This window comes from Protopterus annectens, chromosome 9.part0, assembly GCF_019279795.1.
Source record: "Protopterus annectens isolate FY-2018-M chromosome 9.part0, PAN1.0, whole genome shotgun sequence".
NCBI classification, from domain to species: domain Eukaryota; kingdom Metazoa; phylum Chordata; order Ceratodontiformes; family Protopteridae; genus Protopterus; species Protopterus annectens.
The window spans coordinates 676,977,835-676,997,320 of NC_056743.1; the positions used below are offsets into that span (position 1 = coordinate 676,977,835).

General features: G+C 43.0%; 1 protein-coding gene across 3 annotated transcripts in view; it reads left to right on the forward strand.

The window, feature by feature from the left end:
* Positions 1-19,486, forward strand: part of NELFE (negative elongation factor complex member E) — a 360,551-nt gene that overhangs the window by 47,994 nt on the left and 293,071 nt on the right. For all 3 annotated transcript variants that reach the window (XM_044083278.1, XM_044083277.1, XM_044083276.1), the window contains exons 3-4: positions 8,747-8,816; positions 9,791-9,936. In XM_044083278.1, the coding sequence (XP_043939213.1) occupies positions 8,747-8,816; positions 9,791-9,936 (216 nt within the window). The remainder of the gene's footprint in view (positions 1-8,746; positions 8,817-9,790; positions 9,937-19,486) is intronic.

The window sequence follows — 19,486 nt, forward strand, 5'->3', positions numbered from 1 at the left end:
TTAATAAAATATGTCAAAGCTGCACACACTAATTTTAGATGGTGACTTAACATAAGGATTTTGTCAGCCATCTCTGTATCAAAAAGTGTCCTCCCCATTGGAGATTCCTCTTTTATGTCTGTACTGCATCATCTTTCCTTGTTGCTTAGATGTTGCCATAATATCCTGTGATGTGAGTATCCATGATTCTATCCCCTCTTTGCTGATTCTTTCCCTCAAGTTGTGTTCACCTTTCCTTCAATTTTGCTTTACATTTGCAGCATTTTATGGCATTAAATTTAAGCTGCCCTTTTTTTTTTTTGTTACACCATTCCTTCAGTCTTGCCAAGTCTCTTCTCATCCTTCCTTTTGTCCCCTTGTGCTTCGTGTTGCATGTGTATGGTATCAGCAAAAATGCATCTTTCTTTTAAATGAATCAACCACAATGTAGCATCCCACTGATAACCATCCTTTCAGCAGATTAGACTTCTTTTAGTCCCCTTGTCTAGCCATTGTTTCATCCATACAACATTTCCATGATCACTTCATGTTCAGTAGTTTCCAGTCTCTATATTACTCCTAGTAAGGAAGAAACATTTGCTGTCTTCTAGTTTTAGGCATTCATTTCCTAACTCCATGATTTGTCAAAAAGGTTTGTGTTATTACAACTTATAATTGTTTGGATATTAATGATGTGATTAGTCTATATGTATCTTTATTTATGTATAGTTTGTTTGCCAGGATAGTCCATTGGGCCACGAGAAGCCCCTTTTCAATGGAGTCTAGGAAGAAAAGCTCCAGAAAATTACAAATTGCAGATTTAACATAAGAATAAGTTATTAGAGAAATGTAATGTGCACAAATGAAGCAAAATTAAACAAATAGAAAAACACATATTAGTAGAGTGCACATATTAGTACAATGGAATAAGAGTAATATTTACAAGCAGTCAGTTTTTAACAGTATAACATATTAGCACAATGCAATAACAGAAACAGTCTGTTTTTTTTAACAGTTATGCTAATTCATGCAGTTAATTTCTAAGCTATTGAATTCTAGCATTCTAGGAGTTATGCTAATTCTTAGGGTTTATTAGGGGTACCAAACAATGGGAGGCTGTTGTGAATTATAGCTTATAGAGAATAGCTATAGTGTAGGGAGATTGTGGGGTGGGAGCAAGAGCATTCCCATGGTGTTAGGTGTGTGTGAAGTAAGGTTTTGAATGAAAGGAGGCTGCTGGTGGTGTGTATGAGAGGTGGGAGGGAATTCCAATGGCATGGATGAGAGGTGGGAGGGAATTCCAATGGCATGCTAGAGAGAAGGACATTAGATGTTTGCCTGGTGGACAGGCAGGTTTATGCAGTTCAATTAGATTTGGGAATTAAATCTCAAAAAGTCTATTTGGTTGGTGCATTTTAAAGGTGGTGGCAAGAGAGGGACAGAGATAAGGGGTGAAAATAAGTGTGTGTGCTTGGACAAGTTGAGTATAGATGAGGTAATTGGACAGCTCAAGCCAATTCAGTTGGTGTAGGGCAGTGCAGTGATGGGAAGTGGATCTATGGCCGGTTGCAAATTTTGTTATTTTATTATAGCAAGAGGAGAGTTTAGTATTGAGGGAAGATTGCAGGTTAGAAAGGATAGAGGCACCATATAGGAGGGATGGGATAAGGTAAGTGTAGGCGAGGGTGAGCCTAGTGGAGGAAGAGATGTAACGGTTGTGGTGGTAAAGCATGCCTATTTTTGTTTTTTTGATATTTACTTGCAGATGATTATCAAACTTTAGCTTGTCATAGATCAGGACTCCTAGTATTTTAGCATTAGAGACTATTTTGAGAGGAGTATTATTTTGACTGGTGACGTGAGTTTTTATCTAGGGTGGTGGTTTTGGAAGCCGTAAATATCATTTAGTTTTTGTAGTATAAAATGTTTTTGAAGGAGAAGTGGTTGAGAAAATAAATTAAATGATCAGATTTACACAAAACACTATGCATTAGAAAATGTAGTATTTTTATGTTTCATATACATGTTTTTACTTTATTTTTTTTGTGTGTGTATCCTTTTTAAGGTTGATTCCAGGCATAGACTTTCAAACAGAACTGGATTTGATTTTTCTGTATAGGCCAAGCAGGGGATCACTTTTTTTTCCACCCTCCTCCCTTCTGTCTTTACCACTAGAAGATACTATCTGATGGCTTCTTTTATTTACTCAGTCAGCCCATTTGTTCAGTGGTGCAAAAGCTGGGCATCCCCAGGCCAGGCATGAGGGGCCCATTACTGTATGAATTTTATTGGCTGGATTTGATAACTAGATTACTAAATGTCAAGAATTTCCTGATAAGGACCAGGACAGCTAGAAGGTCCTGTACAGTGGCCTGACCCTGGAGTTGCTTTGTGCCTCACTTCAATTGCACAGCCATATCTGTTGGTTCAGGGAAGTCTGCACATCTCCACATACAAGTTAGTTTCATTGCTATTTTGTGCACACAGACGTGCAGCATTTGATATGCTGATGGTAGTCTGTGCTAGTATAGTATGTGCTAGTATACTCCATGGTGCAACATCCAGTATTCCCATTAGGTGTCCTCTAAATAGTGAGTCAGAAGTCTTGCTCCCATGTCTGACTCTGCAGTAGATGTCCTCCCTGGCTAATCTTCGGCAATGTCCATGCTGCTGATCAGACACTGGTCATTGGGGGTTGCAGTCAAGGTTTCATCCCTCTGAACCATGAGGGCAGATAGGCAGAGATTACTTCTAAGTTATCTGTAAGAAGCAGAAAAAAATACATTTCCTGAAGCATTTCTGTGTAGTTCAAATTATGCAGTCCTGTGCCTTTTTTTGTAAGTCTTCAAATTGTCTATGTTTCACGTTGCTTGTTCCTAGGCTACAGAATGCAGCACTGTATTCAAAAACTGGTCTGGTTAGTGATGTATAGTGTATCACAGCCTTAGAGTGACTGGATGTGCCTTTTGAATTTGATGTGATCTTTAGAATTAGATGGGCTTCTTTTTCTCTAAAAGAAGTGGAATCAAGTCCATTATTCTGGGCACGATAGATTTTTTTTTTTATCTTTTTTTTTTTCTCCTCTTCACAACTCAGAAGAAGCAGACAGTTATCTTATCCTTTTTGTTTAGTATAATGCAGCACTCCTCATGCAACTAAGTCAATGCTGATATTCTCTTAAGTTGACACACAGTAAGAAAACTGATCTTGAGAAGTCATTCTGAGCATTCCTGTAGCAGGTCTTGGCAAACAGTAGGCTTCACGAAAAATGAACAAACCAGAAAAAGAAATTCCATAAAGACTAAAAATTGGTTAGATCAGTGAGGACATACCGGTTTCGGCAAAAGCCTTCCTCAGCAACCACACATCATAAATAAATAAATATATATGTATATGTATGTGTGTGTATGTATGTATATATGTGTGTGTGTGTGTGTGTGTGTGTGTGTGTGTGTGTGTGTGTGTGTGTGTATATATATATATATATATGTATGTGTATATATATATATATATATATATATATACATATATATATATATATATATATATATATATATATATATATATATATATACTGTTCATTCACAAGCCCTTGTATGTAATATGGTTCCGCTCTCTAGTGAATAAAAAATATATTGCAAATGTAACAAAATATTTCAATATCACAAAATATCTGCATATACAGGAATACACAATAAGTATAAAATGATAATCCATTACAAAATATTTCAAAATTGGTCATTCAACCCAGATGAAAATAAGACTCCCGTATTCCTTTCGGAAGGGGCGGTCATTGGGATGCTTATTTAGTCATTACAAAAGGGTACATAACCATCTTCCCAGTTCAACCATTCAAACAACAATAACTGGACAATTTATATTGGGTTGCTGTCCATGCGGCCATTGTTCATATTGCCTGAGGGTGCTAAAGTCAGACAGTTTCACTTCTCACAATTCTCCACATGTTTATAATGTTTCATTTTTTGCCAATTGCAGTACCAGTTGGGTTATTTATTTAGCCCAGTGCAGATGTCGGGCATTTTATGTGGGTCAAACTTCTCGACCCTGTAAAATAAGGGTCGGTGAATATTTAAGTGACATTAGAAACAAGAAAGGTTCGAGTTCTTTATACAAACATATACTTAAACATTCAACAGGGATTTTCAGCTTTATGGTCATTGACCGTATCAGGTTTAGAAATAATGAGACTCGTGTATTACATGAACTATTAACGAACAAAGAAAAAATGTGGATAATTAAATTGGGAGCCTTATTTTCACCTGGGTTGAATGACCAATTTTTAAATATTTTGTAATGGATTATAATTTTATACTCATTGTGTATTCCTGTATATGCAAATATTTTGCGATATTGAAATATTTTGTTACATTTGTAATATAATTTGCAATATATTTTTTATTTACTAGTGGGCGCTACCATATAACCTATACTACTATATATATAGTAACCTATACTACTATATATATATATATATATATATATATATATATATATATATATATATATATATATATATATATATAGTAACCAGTCAGGAGGAGAAGGAAACCACACTCACTAAAATTCCAGTCTCATACTCAGAGGCTCCAAAGCAGTCACCCACGCAACCGCTGCCCCAAAACAAAACACTTGCAACACATAACTCACAAAGCCAGTGTGCCGAACAGTCACAGCCCTTAAGGCTAAACAACACACCTGATACAATTGTAATAGGTGACTCTATTGTCAGGCACACTGACGTCCCGCTCACCAGGCTGAACAAGGAGAAGGTCACGGTGAGCTGCCTGTCAGGCACTAGGATCCGCCACATAACACAAGCACTCAGGTCACTCCAAGGCAAGTACAAGTTTGACTCTGTCATTGTCCATGCTGGTGTGAATGACCTGAGACGTACCTCCCTGGACTACATGAAAAGAGACAGAGGAGCTCTCTGAGCATGTAGCCCAGGCCAGTATGACCCTGACCTTCAGTAGCATCTTACCCTCACCAAGAATGATGCCACAATATGAAGACAAGATGATCAATTTCAACAATTGTCTTAGGCATTGGATCCCCTTTGAATGACACCAATACTTGTCAGCCTGGGATGACATGCTCGACAAGCCACGATGCTTCTCTAGGGACGGCTTGCACCTGTCACCCCTGGGCTTTCGGATATTGGCAAAGGCTCTTGCCACCCCCATAGTGCCTTTTTTAGGCAAGGCTCAAAAGACAAACCCACCTCCATAGCTATCACAAGGGATAAGAAACTAAAAGTAATGCTACTCAATGCCAGAAGTCTAAACTTTAAGATGCATGCACTCGAAACTCTCCTTAGCATGGAGAACATCGATATCTGTGCAGTAACAGAAACCTGGTTCAAGGCTCCCGAAAGCACCCCAGCACTACCAGGTTATACCTCATACCATGTTTTTCGGCCCCAAAACTTGGACCGAACCACAAAAGGAGGGGGGAGTATCAATATTAGTCAAAGATACCCACACCTCCAGGTTGGTGGCACAGCACGAAGCATCAGAGACTATCCATGTGCAACTAACAGTGGGTAAAACTGCCTTCCAGTTTATAGCCTGCTACAGACCACCCTCCCAAACCCAGGAACCCCACTCGGCCTTCCTGAGAACACTGGAAAATATGAAGGTCTCTCCAAACACCATTATATTGGGCAACTTCAACTACCCAAACATAGACTGGGAGCATTACTCTAGCTCCAACACCCTAGCACAAAGGTTCCTAGAATTTATAAACTCAAATGCTATGGAACAACTTGTTACCACTCCCACAAGAGGGAAAAACATACTGGACCTGATCATCATCAACATGGGGACTCTATGCTCCAGACCAGAAGTGTATCCCTCACTGGTAAGATCAGACCATAAACTAATCTCGCTAGATATTCACATCCCGACCCCAGCCCCTGCCCAGAAAACCACAGTGAAAAACTTCTCTAAAACAAATTTCACACTCCTCAAAACCGAGGTGGAATCCTTCAAAGCCCCCGGGCCTGTGGAAAATACGGCCCAGACCACAGAATCCTTTATAAACGCATTCTATGAACACCTTCAGGAATGCATGGATCATGCAATCCCAAACAAAACCAAGACCCAATCCTCCAAAGGCAGGCGTCCTGTCTGGTGGACCCCAGCCATAAACAAACTATACAATAGAAGGAGGAAGCTACTACATGATAGAGCAAAATCCCAAAAAGGGAAGGCATCTCTGATCAGTATTAGCAGAAAACTACTGGCACTCATAAAATCGTCTAAGGTCAGCTTCGAGAGAAAAATTGCACAGGACACTAAGGATAATCACAAGGCTTTCTTTAGTTATGTTAGGAACCTGGGTGGGAATTCCCAGATATGCTCAGAATCAGTCCAAAATGACAAAAAATACACCGAATCCACAGACATTGCCAACATCCTAGCTGACAGGTTCAGCGCAAACTCCCCCTCCCACCAAAAGGGCAAATATCTGTCCCAGCAGAGTGCTGCCCCCCTGACATCTCAGATGCTCAGGTAAGAGACGCCCTCTCCAAAGCAAAAAACACAGCATCAATGGGACCAGACGTTGTCCCCGGCTGCGTCCTACATGAACTCCAAGAAGAACTAAACCCAAACATAAAACTACTGTTCAGTCTCAACCTTACTACAGGATATGTACCCAAAGAGTGGCGTACAGCAACAGTGGTCCCTCTCCACAAAGGTGGTGCCTCAATGGATCCTGGAAACTATCGCCCCATAAGCCTGACTAGCTTGGTCTGCAAAGCTATGGAAAGGATCATCATGGACCTCATAAATAAAGATATTGGGGACCTACAGACACTGGATCCTACCCAGTTCGGCTTTAAGTGCAGATCCTGCCTCTTAAACCTGGTCGATTTCTTTGAAACAGTCACCAAGGCCATTGACAAGGGGAAGGTGGTCCACACAGCCTACCTGGACCTCGCAAAAGCCTTCGATACAATACCCCACGCGGGCATTATAGATAAGCTCACCAGCTTAAATATAAACCCCTATGTCACTAGATGGGTTGCAAACTGGCTCAAGGACAGAACCCACATGGTTAGAATTGCTGGAGCCATGTCAGACTCCAAACCAGTTACAAGTGGCATCCCACAAGGCTCAGTCCTGGGACCTCTCTTGTTCGGTATATATTTCTCGGAGGTACAGGCCAACACAGAAGGACTGTGGCTGACCATGTTTGCAGATGACTGCAAACTGGGCGCCATAATCAACTCTCCAGCCGACACAAGCATCCTACAAAAGGGCCTCATAGAAACAGACAACTGGTGCCAGAGCCATGGCCTCAAGCTAAATGCCAAAAAGTGTATAGTCATCCCCTTTGGCAAAAACAAAGTGCCCACAAATTACCACATAAATGGTAATCCATTAAGTACAGAAGAGGTAATTGGGGACCTGGGGACCCAAGTTGATAGCAATCTCTCATTCGACAACCACGTGGCCAAAGTGGTTAGAAAAACATTTTATATAGCCCACCTAATCGTGAAGGGATTCACATCTAGATCAGGGGAGGTCATCGTGCCTCTTTACTTCATCCCTCATCAGGCCCATAATTGAGTACAATGCCCCTTTTGGGATGTACCTTACCAGACACCTGCAGCAACTGGAAAGGCCCCAAAAGTACCTCACCAAGAGGATCAAAGGGCTCAAACAGATGCCATATGCTGCCCGGTTAAAGAAACTCCAGCTCTACTCAGTGGCATACTGCCTGCTCAGAGGCGATCTGTGCCTGATGTATAAAGCCATGTCCAACCCGGAATTAATGGACATGCTGCACCTCAGAAAATCCAAATCCCATCGAGCTACACGCTCGAGAGACTTGAACCTCAGCACTGAAATAAATAGGACATGCTAGAGGAGCAGATTCATAACCCAGAGGCTCCCTTCACTCTGGAATAAAATCCCAGTCCAGGTTAGGCAGAGTCCCTCATTGACTCTCTTCAAGAGGAATCTTGATGAGTGGATGGGAGATCGTAGATTTACTCCGGGTATCACTTCTGTGTCACTGTTAGACAGAGGCACAGTATACTAACCTCAAAAAAGGGCATAGCAAAATTCATTTAAAATGGGTGGTGAAAGCCAAAAATCCACGTGTGCCTTCCAGCAAAAAGATTATTTCCATGAAGACTAAAAAACCTCACTGATCTAACCAATTTTTAGTCTTCATGGAAATAGTCTTTTTGCTGGAAGGCACACGTGGATTTTGGGCGTTGGCTTTTTCTTTTTCTGGTATGTTCAAATGGTACAGCCTTGCACCAGCCATGCGTGCAGGTACTTCGTTTGTTGTTGGTGTTTTCCCAAAAAATGAAACATAATTAAGTCAGGAAATTATTGAAATAAGCTGACCTTATGTGGTTAAGTTCCAGTGTGGTGCAAGCCATCTTGCATTACTTAGTAGGGAGGATGGTTATATAAAGAATGGGGCAGTAACAGTAATGCTTCAGATTATAGTAGCTCACATTCATAAACTGCATGAATCATAATATAAGGACATTGGTTATGCATAGTCCTGGTTATCTGCTTGGTATGTTTGGAATCTTCACTTTTGTTGATGTTTATTTAACCCATGAATTAATATGGGAGAAAAATATTGACTGATTTTCTGTTTTGTACTGTTTTTCACCAGAGTTATTAGGTTTTGTAATTTTTGTTGTTGTATTTTTTCTGACTTTATTGAATCTTGCACTTAAATGAAGCATTTTTTAATTTTTCTAATATGTTTGTTTCAGAAAAAGGCACTAATGGCACTGAAGAAGCACAGCTCCACCAGCCAGACGAACCAGGGAGGCATCAAAAGATGTAAGGAAGTGGAAATTGCATATGGGGTGCATGACCCTAAGTTAGGGAGAGCATGGATTCACTGTCTTACTATGAAATGTAACTGAGAATATCATTTCTTTTAAATGCTTTGTAAATCAGAAGTGAGTTCACAACTGCTGTCACTAAGGGTGGTGAGTTTCTGTAAAGATATGCATGGGTATTGTGCTGTTCTAAACAGTGACAGTCTAGCTGGTACGCAGAAAACTGCAGTGCTAAATAGTGAGAATCTTTGTACTTGCTGTAGTGTATTTATTTGGGATCCTGTCCTTTTGGTGACAGTGGATTTAAACTGTTAGCATAGCAGCATGATATACATGAGGTACTGTGTTGATGGGGATGAAATATTGCAAGACCGTTCACACTTGCTTTGGTGTAAAGGACACAGTGCTTTTAATTTAAAAAGTTGACTCTTGTTGCCCTGATTTGCAGACTAGAGGCATTGTGTTGTGTATTAGTTTTCATCTCATGACATGCTGCCCTGGTATTTAAGGCGTGTTTTGTTTTGGAGGGAGACTTCTTCCCCTAGTTTAATCAAAGTATGCTATGTTAAGATATCTTCATTGTCTCAGTTCCAGCATGTTGTGTAGGGCAAGTGATTTTATGAAAATTATATTTCTATCTCTGGACACCGTTGTGTAAAGTATGAATAGGATATGCTTGTATCTTTCAGAGCAAACAGTACTGATGGTCGTGACATAGTATCCCTTCTCAAGACACTACAGCATGATTTGTAGGGGTTGCTGTCATTTTTAGAGTATTACATCATAGGGGCACTTTGTGTTTCAGTGTGGTAGGGGTCAGATCTGTTTAAGTAAAAACAACTTTGTCTTTTAAGCTCATTCCTTCAGTCTTTATATGCAGATGTATGATTATCTGTAAAAGGTTACCTTCCATAACTGAGAGTTCTCATGTGTATAACCCCACTAAGTTACCCTTTCTCCATTTGTTTTCAGCTCTTTCGGACCAAATTGTGGTAGACACAGCCACAGCAACTGAGCAGGCCAAGATGTTGGTGAAAACTGGAGCCATTAGTGCTATTAAAGCAGAAAACAAGAATTCTGGTTTTAAGCGTTCACGTACCCTGGAAGGGAAGCTAAAGGTAAACTACCCTTTATTCTGGAAAAAAATTGTAATATACAGTTCTAGCTGGAAACTGAAGGCAGCGTCTTACTTCCAGGTGTATCTCCTTTCTGAATTTTGTGGTTGAATGCTTTATGCTCCCCTTTTCCATTTCTGCTGTTGATTGCATAATATGCAAGTGAATGTATTAAGTTGTTTGTTAAAACATTGGAGTAGGACATGAAATTTGCAGATGCTTACTATCAATGTTTGTGGCTCTCTTCTGGTGATTCACCCCCCCCACCCCACCCACTGTTCTGTTTCTTCCTGTGCTTTTTAAACTTGGTAATTATTGACCTGCCTGCCCATACTGTAAGTTTAGCTTTGAAAGCTTCTCCTATTCTATTCATATCTGTTTATTTTACTTTGGCACTGAAAGATCAAAATTAGGAATGCTGTCCCCTTAGACTCTTAAAGCTTGAGTTTAAGACTGAGATTAGATTAATGTTGTATTCATTACACAGCTAGCATCCAAATAAAATCAGCTATAATCTCTTTTGGTTTTCCAGTACAGTGATTGCACACAAGAAGAGCATAGAACCAAGTACTTTTAGCACTGTTCACAACACTAAGTACTCCTTTGGTATCACTTGCTAACAGCCCTAATTATCCCCTTGCAACAACTCCCACAGAAGCCCATTACATTGATTCCTGAAACCTTGCCAGCTTGGTAGAACTGGGCATCCTGAGGCAATGTAGAAATGATGTTTGCTAACAACTATCTAATTCTCGAACAGTCTGCAGTATGGGAGAGATGTGCTTAAACACTGTCTTCAGAGATGATGCTGTCACATAGAAAAACCTCAGTTACCAAACAGGTTGCCCATAAACACAGTACCTGTCATACACTACAGGACAAACACATAAACCCACACTTGTTGAAGCCATTAAAGGTAAGCTGCTTAAACCTCAAAGGCCTCCTAAATGCAGACATCAAGATGTCATCAGCAACCTCAAAAACACACTTGTGAAGCAACACCAACCATGACACTATGAGCCATACCTCGTTGTACCTCATGGTCTCTGCCCATAAAAGCAGACTACTTCACAATCCAATATCCTGGTCCTAGGAGGCTCCTTTGTGAGGCATGCTGATGTCCCACTCATGAAGCTGAACAAGAAGAGGGTTATGATCAGTTGCCTATCAGGGGCCGGGATCCACCAGATCACCCAAGCTCCCAAGTCACTAAACCACAAGTACTGGTATAATTCCATCAAAGTCTACGTGGGTGTAAATGATCTGAAATGTACCTCCCCTGCACTATATGAAAAGAAACGTGGGGAGCTCCCTGACTGTGTCTCAGGCTGGTAAATTCCTTGCGTTGAGCAGCATTCTACTTTCTCATAGGATGATGCCACAATACAAGTAAAAGATAATTGACTTTAGGAATTGGCATAGTGTTTGGTGTCATTTCAAGGGGTATACGGTTTGTCAGCCTAGGAGGTTATGGTTGACATCATGTTGCTTTGCCAGGAATGTTCTGCACCTGTCCCCTTTAGGCTTTTGAATGTTGGCTAAAACCATGTCCACCTCAGTAGTGCCTTTTTTTAGGCATTGCCAGTCCAAGAAACTATCCAACATAACTAAATTGACTCAGGATAATCTAAAGGTGATTCTGCTCAATGCCAGGAATTTAATCAGAACACTCCGTTAAAATGCAACCTGTCCTCTCCCTGGAGAACACAGATGTCTGTGTATTTACTGAGACGTGGTTTAAAGCCACAGAGAACACCACAGCAGTGCAGGGCTATAATGACTTTCACACTTAGATCAGCTATTGCACAAGAAGGGACAAAATGTAGAGGTGTCTCAGTTTATATAAAAAATCAACACACCTCAAGGCTGGTAAAGCAATATGATGTATTTTGAGCTTCTCCGTGTACAACCTGTCATAAGCAAAGTCCAACACCATATCTTTGTATGTAGTTTTTGTAGATAGGATGATTAAACATGTTGTGGAAGGGGTACCACACTTAAAGACTCATGGTATGTTTTGGGTCAGTTGAAACAGGACTTATGATTTGCTGGAGTGACATTTTTGACCATTGATGTTCAAGATTTGTTTTCTTGTATCCCTAGGAAGGAGGGTTTGGAATATTTTGTAGAAATGCTTTTCGCATGTTCTAAATTGCAACATGAAAAGGTCAATTTGTTATGTGAGATTATGGCTCTTATATTGGATAACAATTTTATTTATTTTGAAGGGCAGTATTATCAACAGACCAAAGGGGTGGCTATTGGGGCAGCTTGTGTCCCCGTCTATGCTAATATTGTCTTGCTAGGATGAGAACTGGAATACATTTTTAAGAGTAGCTTTAATTCTGAGATTTTGTTATATAATAGATTTTTGGACCGCTTTTTTATTCTGTGGAAAGGTGATAAAAAGAGAATAAGCGGATGTTAAGTTGTCAATCTTGCCTTCATTCTTGCTGGATGGTTCGGAGCCGATCCTCGGCTCCGACTCGGCACTTGCTAAGCTCGAGAGTCACTTTTACCAGCTCGAGGCAGCCCCATATCCCATGATGCAAGGCGGTAATTACCCAGATCTCGTTTATAATGAGGTCATCCTTTTTACCAGCTCCTGGTAAGTGATATTTTTCTTGCTATTTGTAAGGTTTTAGGTGTCTCAAAACTAAAATTTTTAGTCTTTTAGTCTTTATATCCCTTCAGTGTACCTTTTCACTTAGCTCCATACCCATTTCCCCTTAGTTCACTTAGTTTCAGTGTTTCGGGCCTTAGGCCTTTCCCACCCTCACAGTTCCTGTCAGGATTTCCTTCAGGTGTGTGTGTGTGTTGTGTCACTGTTATAATAATAACTAATTTATTAGTTATTAATAATTTTTTAGTTGTTAGTGTATTTGTTTGGACTGTTTGTGTGTGTGAGCGTTTTAGGACTGAGACATGTCCAAAGATACTAGGGTCTCAGGTTTCAAGAAGTGTGACTCGTGCTGTCAGAAGATGTCTCTGACAGACGGTCACACTTCTTGTATTTATTGCCTGGGACCCCTGCACCTGCAGGACTCCTGTGCTATATGTCATTCTTTCAGCCAGAGAGTCCTGCAGGAACGTAGAAATAAGTTGATCCTCAGGGGTCTTCTTAAACCAGAGAGCTCCCCGGCTAAGGTCGGCTCCAGGAAGCCCTCCAAGCCTTCCAAGACCCAGGCTTCGGTGTCCAAGTCTGTGGTCTTGGTTCCGACTCCGCCGGAGTAGACATCGGCTCCGTCCGGAGCCGATCCTTCCTTGTTGGAAGCTTCTGTACTGGCGCCCTGGCTTCGGCACCTGTGTCGGCTCCGTCTGGAGCTGACACCCTAGCATCGAAGCATGTCTCGGCTCCGGCTGGAGCCAAGATATCTTTGTCTCCTCTCGGAGCCGACAAGTTGTCGGCTCCGCCTGGAGCCGAACGTTCTTTGGCTCCGATGGCTCCGTCCAAGAAGAGGTCTAGATCTCCTCCTTTGGAATCTATACACTCAGCCTCTCCCTTGCTTTCGGAGCGGAGCCATCAGAGCAGATCATTGAGGTCTTCCAGGCTGTCAGACCACGACTTAGAGAGAGTGGTGAGTAGGCTATTAAAATCACAGGCACTAGCCCAGATGCTCCATAGCCCGTCTCATCAGACGTCAGCTATTCTACACCTCCCTGAGATTCCTCCTTCGACTCCTACAGAGTTCGGAGCTGGAGAGTATTGGTACCGTGACTGTTGCTGCTTCGGAGCCGATACCACACCTTTCGGCTCAGTCGTCCTCGACTCCTATCTCCTCCTTGAGACCTTCCTTGGAGGGATCCGAGCGTCAGGCTTCCCTGGTCGGTTCCGAGGGGGCGAGTGGCATCGGACCCTTGTCCGACCCCGTTCTCCCTCTCGGAGCTTCGGCCTTGGTGAGCTCGGCCCCGACATCTGCTTCGGAGCCTTCCCTTTCGGTGGGACCGGGGATCCCTGTTTCTTCGGAGCGGGATCTCTCGGCCCTCCCTGGAAGGGGAGCCTTTGAGGTGATGAGGAGTGTGCTAGCCCCAGAGCTTAGCCAGCAGTCGGTTCCTTTAGCTCCTCCCTCTATGGTGCCTGTAGATGCCTCTTCCCGCTCTCTTGCTCCCGGACCCAGAGATCCATCGCCCCAGGTTTCCCCATTGGGAAGGACTTCCTCTTCCGAGGTTTCTCCTGATCCTTCAGGTGAACCCCCGCGTAAGAGGACCTGCAAGAGGAAGCATTTAGACTCCCCTGAGTCTACAACATCAGATACCGATTTAGATGAGTCGGAGGGGTCCCCAAGATCTCTCTCTGAGGATGTCTCCTTTTCAGACATCCTTGAACTCCTGAAACAGAGGGGAACTGGCCCTCCATTAATCCCTCTGAGGATGAATCGGTATACCTGGAGGCTTTTGGATCTCGACCCTCCACCTCCTGGGTGTCTCCGCCTTTCGACCCCCTTATGGAAGTTATAGCTCGAAAGGCGTGGGCATCTCCTGATTCGGTGGAACCAGTCCACAGGAGACCTTCAAAGTTTATCACGGCCCCCGCTGAAAAGCAGTTTCTTACTAAGGGTATCCTGGTTGATGCCATGGTGGTGGCGGCCGCCACCAAGAAGGAACTTGCAGATCCTTCCATGCCAGTCCATCCTCCTAACAAGGAGTCTAGGACCATGGACAGGTATGGCAAGAGGATGTTCTCTTCAGCGACCTTTGCTATGCGTTCGCTGATTTGTGTCGCTTCACCAGACTTCAGAGAGACATCCTCAAAGAGCTAGGTGAAGTAGTACAGGATCCGTCAGCAGCAGGGGCTCAAGAAAAGATCGCCTCTCAGCTGGGAATCCTAAATTCCATAACCAACTCCTCCATGCAGCTCATTTCTTATGCAGCCGAGGGGGCGAGTAGAGCTGCAGGCACAGGAGTGGCCCTCAGACGTCAGTCCTGGATGCGGCTCTGTAATTTTGCTGACCCCTTTAAGGCGTCCTTCACAAACTCTCCCTTTGATGGGACAACGTTGTTTGGCCCTCAGGTGAAGGACACTTTAACCAGGTGCGAGCAGGACGGCAAGACTCTTTCTGCCATAGGAGTCCATTTCTCCACTCCTTCTAGACCTTACCCCAAAGGTCAGAAGGGAGGGAAAATGTGGTTCCGGAAATCACAAGGAGTCACGCCTGACGCACGTGATCAGTTTACCCCCAGAGGCAGAGGGGGTAATAATAACAGACGCCGCCCTAGGGGCAGAGGGGGTCTGCAGAACCAGGGCTCCAGAGAGCCTCTCTCTGACAAGCCCTTCCAGCATCCCTGAGGTGTTGCCCGACTGCCTACCCTTGGAGGCAGTCGGGGGAAGATTGTCGCTGTACCCAGAAGCCTGGCTTTCCCTCTCTCAAGACAGATGGGTACAGTCGATCATATCCAAGGGTTACAAGATTCCTTTCGAGGAAAGCCCCTTCCCTCAAAGAGGTTCCCTTCCAGACGTACCACCCAGTCTAAGGGAAATTGCAAAATTAGAGGTGTCAAAGCTTCTAAAGAAAAGGGCCATCCAGCCAGTACCACAAGATCATTTAGAGTCCAGAATCTACTCAAGGTTCTTTTTGGTCCCTAAAAAGACGGGAGACTGGAGACCAATATTAGACCTCAGCAGGCTCAACAAGTCTGTCAAAAAGACAAGATTTCGGATGGTCACACTTCAATTGATTTTGCCCTTTCTGGGCAAAGACAACTGGATGTGCTCCATAGACCTTCAGGATGCGTACTATCATATAAAGATTCACAGACGCCCCAGAAGTTTTCTCCGTTTTCGGCTGGGGACCAGTCATTTTCAATTCAGAGCCCTGCCCTTTGGCCTCACTACAGCCCCCAGAGTGTTCACCAAATGCATGGCAGTGGTCACGGCTCACCTGAGACGTCAAGGATTCCAGGTGTTTCCGTATCTCGACAAATGGCTCCTCTCAGCCACCACCAGGCATCAGCTTCTCCAAGCCAGAGATTATACTCTACGTCTCTGCGGTCACTTAGGAATTTCAGTCAACTTCAAAAAGTCTTCTTTGTCGCCCTGCCAATCTATTACCTTTATAGGCACAAATCTAGACACTACTCGGATGTCAGCAAACCTAACAAGTCAGAGAATCCTAGATATCCAAAACCACGTTCGGATCATCCTATCCAGCAAAAGGGCACAAGCCAGGTTGGTCCTGAAAGTTTTGGGCCTCATGGCAGCTGCCATAACACTTCTTCCTTTGGCCCGCTTTTACATGCGTCTCCTACAATGGATGTTGTTCACCCAATGGTCCTTCCAGCAGCTTCCCATGCGTCACAAGATTCTGGTGACACAAACCTGCAAGAACCATCTATCCTGGTGGATTTCCTCTCCTCTAGTTCATCAGGGCAGACCATTTGTTCCCCCGGCCCCGGTAGCCACGGTCACTTCGGATGCCTCCCTGATCAGGTGGGGGTGGGCATTATCAGGGCAGGATGGTTCATGGCACGTGGCAACCGTTCGAATACCACCTGCACATAAATGTCCTAGAGATGAGAGCAGTGCTTTTAACGTTGCAAGCCCTCAACGACTTTCTCCCTTTAGGGACTATTGCAGTTCACACGAACAACATGTCCGTCATGTGGTACATCAACAAGCAGGGCAGAACCAAGTCCTATCCCTTGTGTCGAGAAGCTCTCAGACTTTGGCAATGGGCGATCTCCTCTCATCAGTTTCTGGTAGCAACGCATATCCCCGGGAAAACCAACATAATAGCGGACAGATTGAGCAGAGCTATTCTCATGCCTCACGAGTGGTCTCTCAAGCAATCCATTGTGGAGGAGATTTTTCAGAAGTGGGGCCACCCATGCTGCGATCTTTTTGCTACACCCCAAAACAGCAAATGCCCAGACTTCTTCTCTCTCTTCCCACTTCCGGGCCATCCCCCCAGAGACGCTCTTACCCAAGATTGGCCCCGGGGACTTCTTTATGCCTTTCCTCCCTTTCCTTTGATACCACAAGTACTCCAGAAAGCTACCGTCTTGAGAGCCAAAATGATTCTCATTGCCCCTTACTGGCCTCGACAAATTTGGTTCCCGTTCCTGCATCGCCATCTTTTGGTGCAGCCTTGGCATCTGGACCGAGTTCCAGATCTGCTGACCAACCAGTCGGGTCAACTGCACCGGTCCGTTCCTTCCCTCAACCTCACAGCTTGGTTGCTCCACTTCCTTCCTTAGCCAGGCTTCCTATGATCTCTAACCCCATTAGAAATATCATAGTAGCTTCTCTTAAGTCCTCTACCAGGAGGATTTATTCTAGCAAGTGGAAACGCTTCTCTTTTTGGGCAAAATCTAAGAACATAGACCCTTTACTGCCCCTATTCAGTCGGTCTTGGATTTCTTATGAAATTTTTCACTCAGGTTCTTCGTCTTCCACAGTCAAAGTTCAGTTGGCTGCAATCTCGAACTTCCATGTCAGGTTTGCAGACCACAACATTATGTCCCACAAACTTTGTAAAGCCTTTCTCAAAGGAGTGTTCCTTCTTAAACCCCCTGTTAGAGATCCTCCACCACAGTGGGACTTAAATTTAGTGCTGACATCCTTGATACTTCCTCCTTTCGAACCGGCTGCTTCATGTTCATTAAAGTTTCTTTCTTGGAAGACACTTTTTCTAGTCGCTATTACCTCGGCTAGAAGAGTGTCTGAACTTCATGCCCTCTGTGTTCGTCCCCCTTATTTGGTCTTCCACAAAGACAGAGTATCCTTGAGAACCAATCCATCCTTTTTGCCCAAGGTTGCTTCTAAGACAAATTTAAACCAATCCATTGATCTCCCTGTATTTTTTCCAAATTATTCTAACAGGGCGGAACAAAAATGGCATTACCTAGATGTTCATCGCCAACTTAGATATTACTTGGACAGAGCAATTTAGGAAGTCCGATCAGCTCTTCCTGTCTTATACTGAAAATAAAAAAGGTCTCCCTGTTTCTAAAGTGACCTTATCTAGATGGCTATCTTCCACCATTTCTGACATTTATCAGCTTAGGGGCAGACAGCTGAACTCAAAACCTAAAGCTCATTCCACAAGAGGTCTAGCCACTTCTACAGCTTTTCAGGCTAGACTACCCTTGGATACTATTTGTGCAGCAGCCACTTGGGCCACTCCTCCTACCTTCGTTTCTCATTACAAATTGGATTTGGCCTCCAGGGACAGGGCAAGCTTTGGTTCCACTGTTCTCAAGAGTCTGTTCCATTGAGCCACCCAGGATAGTGGTGCTAGGGACGCAGTCCCATCCAGCAAGAATGAAGGTGAGATTGACAACTTAACATTTAGAAGTTATGTACCTACCATAACGTTCCATGTTAGTTGTCTTCTCTCGCCTTCTTTCTCGTGTCCCTCCCTCCTGTCCCCCTAGCCTGGACAGACCTTGATCTCCCCTTTTCTCTGGAAGATTCTTCTTCCTTGGACACCAGATAGTTCTTGCCCTTGATTACCTGGTTTCCATTACAGCCTTTTTAGGTTAGTGTTCTCTTTCCTTAGTGGAAAGTTTTTATAGGCAGTTTTTCCTCTAGATACCAAACGAGATTTGGGTAATTACCGCCTTGCATCATGGGATATGGGGCTGCCTCGAGCTGGTAAAAGTGACTCTTGAGCTTAGCAAGTGCCGAGTCGGAGCTGAGGATCGGCTCCGAACCATCCAGCAAGAAAGAAGGCGAGAGAAGACAACTAACGTGGAACGTTATGGTAGGTACATAACTTCTAATTTTATTTAATATTTAAACAGTACCACCTCTTTTTTAAAATTTACGAGTACAATGACAGGGAAATACATTATCTGGATACCACTATTTCTAAAGAAATGGAACGTTTTTTAAATCTAGAGTGTATCGCAAGAAGGCCTTTTGTAATGCATACCTTCATTTTAACAGCTATTATCCTCTATCTCAGAAAAAAAGTATTATCAAGGGGCAGGCTATAAGGATTGCATGAATGATCTCACAAAAAGAGGACGTTGAGAATGAGGAATATGTTTGTAGACAGAGGGTACCCCAATAATTTGATTGAGATTGTTCTACAAGGAATCCTTTATGAATGGGGGAAGAAGAGATATAAGCTGCTTTTAGGCAAAGGACCCTTGAAAGCACAGGAAGTGGGTCGTGTATCTATTTTAGAAACACTCACCAATTTTGCACAAGCATGTGTTGTGCATTATAGTCACCTATATAGTGGGGTGAAAAATATTTTATATAAAAATTGGAGCATTTTTTAAAACTAATAATGAGATATCTAAAGTGGTGGGTGAGAAGCCTATTTTTTCTACTAAGGTGGGTGCCAATTTGAAATTAATCCTAAAAAACAAAGGTGATGTGGAGATCAAAACAATTAAAGATGGTACCAAACCATGTGTGCGGTGCCTTCAGTGTAGTTTTATTCTGCAGATACCTTTTGTTACCTGTTCTAACAGAACTTGAAACTACAGTGTTTTTTTAGAAAGGGAAACTGTTTTTACCAACAGAATTGTGTACATTGCAAAATGTAACACCTGCATGGGATTTTATGTTGGTAAAACAGAGCCCTCAAATATAGGATTTACG